At 36.7% G+C, this 2,189-nt stretch overlaps 1 protein-coding gene across 1 annotated transcript; it reads left to right on the forward strand.

Moving 5' to 3' along the window:
• Positions 1-383: 383 nt before the first annotated feature.
• Positions 384-1,906, forward strand: LOC126706215 (transcription factor bHLH84-like). The gene is made up of 5 exons (XM_050405551.1): positions 384-741; positions 845-1,108; positions 1,209-1,274; positions 1,359-1,424; positions 1,540-1,906. The coding sequence occupies exons 1-5, from the start codon at positions 445-447 to the stop codon at positions 1,636-1,638; spliced, it is 792 nt and encodes a 263-aa protein (XP_050261508.1). The 5' UTR covers positions 384-444; the 3' UTR covers positions 1,639-1,906.
• The last annotated feature ends 283 nt before the right edge of the window (positions 1,907-2,189 follow it).

The following is a 2,189-nucleotide window of genomic DNA, read 5'->3' on the forward strand; positions in this document are numbered from 1 at the left end:
TTATAATGAATTTGGACATTTTTCTTCTAATAATATGTTGGCAATTATATGTTCAGTATCAAAATGTCAACCCTTTGTTAATACTCTTTTGGTATAAATAGTTCAATCTTCATGCCCTTCTTTACCATCATCGAGCTTGTGCTAACATTCAAACACTAAAGAAAAAAAAAAGACCATTTTTTTCTAATAAGCTTCCACACAAAATATGGAGCATTTGGGAGTCATCTCTGAAGGACAATGGAGCTCTCTTAGTGGAATGTATACTCCTGAGGAGGCTCATTTTATGGCTCAAGTGCTCAATAACTTGCCATCTGCATTTTGGCCTTGCCATGATTCATCTATGAACATGGCAGGACTTACTGAATTTTCATACTATTATTCAGATATGGCTAATTCTATTTCTTCAAACTTTGGTGGCGGTATTTTGAGCCAAAAGGTTACTACATGAGTGATTCTCATCCAATTTTAGCATCCAAGAATAGCTCCATGTCCATTGATATTTGTATGGCTGACATGAAAAACAGCAGCTCATTTCTCATTGAAGGAAATGACTGCTTAAACCAAGAAATGAGTGACGAAATTCCAGAAGAGTCTGCTGGATACTTAGCTGAACCTACTGTAGCTGAAAAAGAATCAACGCTTAGAAGGGGATCTGAGATATCAATGCCTGATTCGATCTCAGAAGACAAATGTAACAACCCATCTGAGAACTCTAAGAAAAGAGCTCGGAGTTTAGAAGATGTGAGTATCCTATTATTACAAACTCCTTAGCGAAGTGTTACTATTATGCAAGATAAAACGAGTTTTCTCCTATTCCTAATGAAATCCTAATTTAATAATGCAGGTCCTAAAGAGCATACGAATTCAACAATCAAAGAAGAATCGTAAGCTTGCTAAGATTGACAACAATGAAGAAGATGGTAATGCTGGCCTTACTGGGCAAAGTTCAAGTAGCTGCTCCTCGGAGGATGAGTCCAATTCTTCTCAGGAGCTGAATGTAGGAGTGACCTCAAGTTTGACCACAAAAGGGGATGTAACTCTAAACTTGAATGGTAAAACAAGAGCCTGGACGGGTTCAGCCACTGATCCCCAGAGCGTCTATGCAAGGGTAAGTTCCCTCAAATGCTTGCACATTGACCAATTTTATTGAAATTTTCCTGCCCATGAATGTGACATTGAATAATTGATCCTTCCTTTGTATCTTGCAGAAAAGAAGAGAGAAAATAAATGAAAGGTTGAGAGTCCTGCAGAACCTTGTCCCTAATGGAACAAAGGTGAGCACTTTTCTCTATCTAGAAATTGTTCTGAAAGTCTGAGTTGTAATTGAAATTCTGACAAATAGTTCTTTGGTATTACAGGTTGATATTAGCACAATGCTTGAGGAAGCTTTCCAATATGTGAAGTTTTTACAGCACCAGATTAAGGTAAAGGGAATCCTTGTTAGTATACGTAAGAAAAGATGAGGTTAAAACAGTAGTGCTACTTTTGTATTAATATGTTTCTAATCTTTTTTTGGTTATCTTGTTTGAAATGTTGTAGCTTTTAAGCTCTGATGAACTATGGATGCATGCTCCCATCGCTTACAATGGATTGGACATTGGACTTGATCTGAAAAACACCTCGCTGAGAAAATCATAGAAAATAAAGGACGACATAGCAGTCCATATAGTATGATGCAAATACATCAAGATGCCATGGCAACTTCAAATGGGCTTATTTGTATAGGAAAATCTCAAGTCCTATTATCACAGTTCCTATAGGGAACTTGTTATGACTAATCCCTCAATTTCTTTCACTTACACAGAAATTCTTCTTATGAGCACAATTTTTAGCTCCATTGCAAAAACTCTTCCTACTAGCCAGTGATTCAAGTTGCTGGCCCTTTATGTAAACATCCCAGTACATACCAACAACGCAACAATAAATTGCAAGAATTAGTTATGTCAGTCATGAAATGTCCTGCTTGATATGCTTTAAGAGTGAACAGAATTTTTCGATAACCATTCTCCATTGAAAGTCGAAAACAAACAGTTGAAAATCAGGGTGAACTATGTTTCCAAAAAGTAACCTAGAGGAGTGTCAAGTGATTTTGTTCTGACAATAAAGAATTGTGTGACCAATCATAAGAATCCAAATCAATAGGAATAAATTCAGGGACCCCAATGAGAGATTGATATGTTGAGCACTAC

This window comes from Quercus robur, chromosome 11 (assembly GCF_932294415.1).
Source record: "Quercus robur chromosome 11, dhQueRobu3.1, whole genome shotgun sequence".
Lineage (NCBI taxonomy): Eukaryota > Viridiplantae > Streptophyta > Magnoliopsida > Fagales > Fagaceae > Quercus > Quercus robur.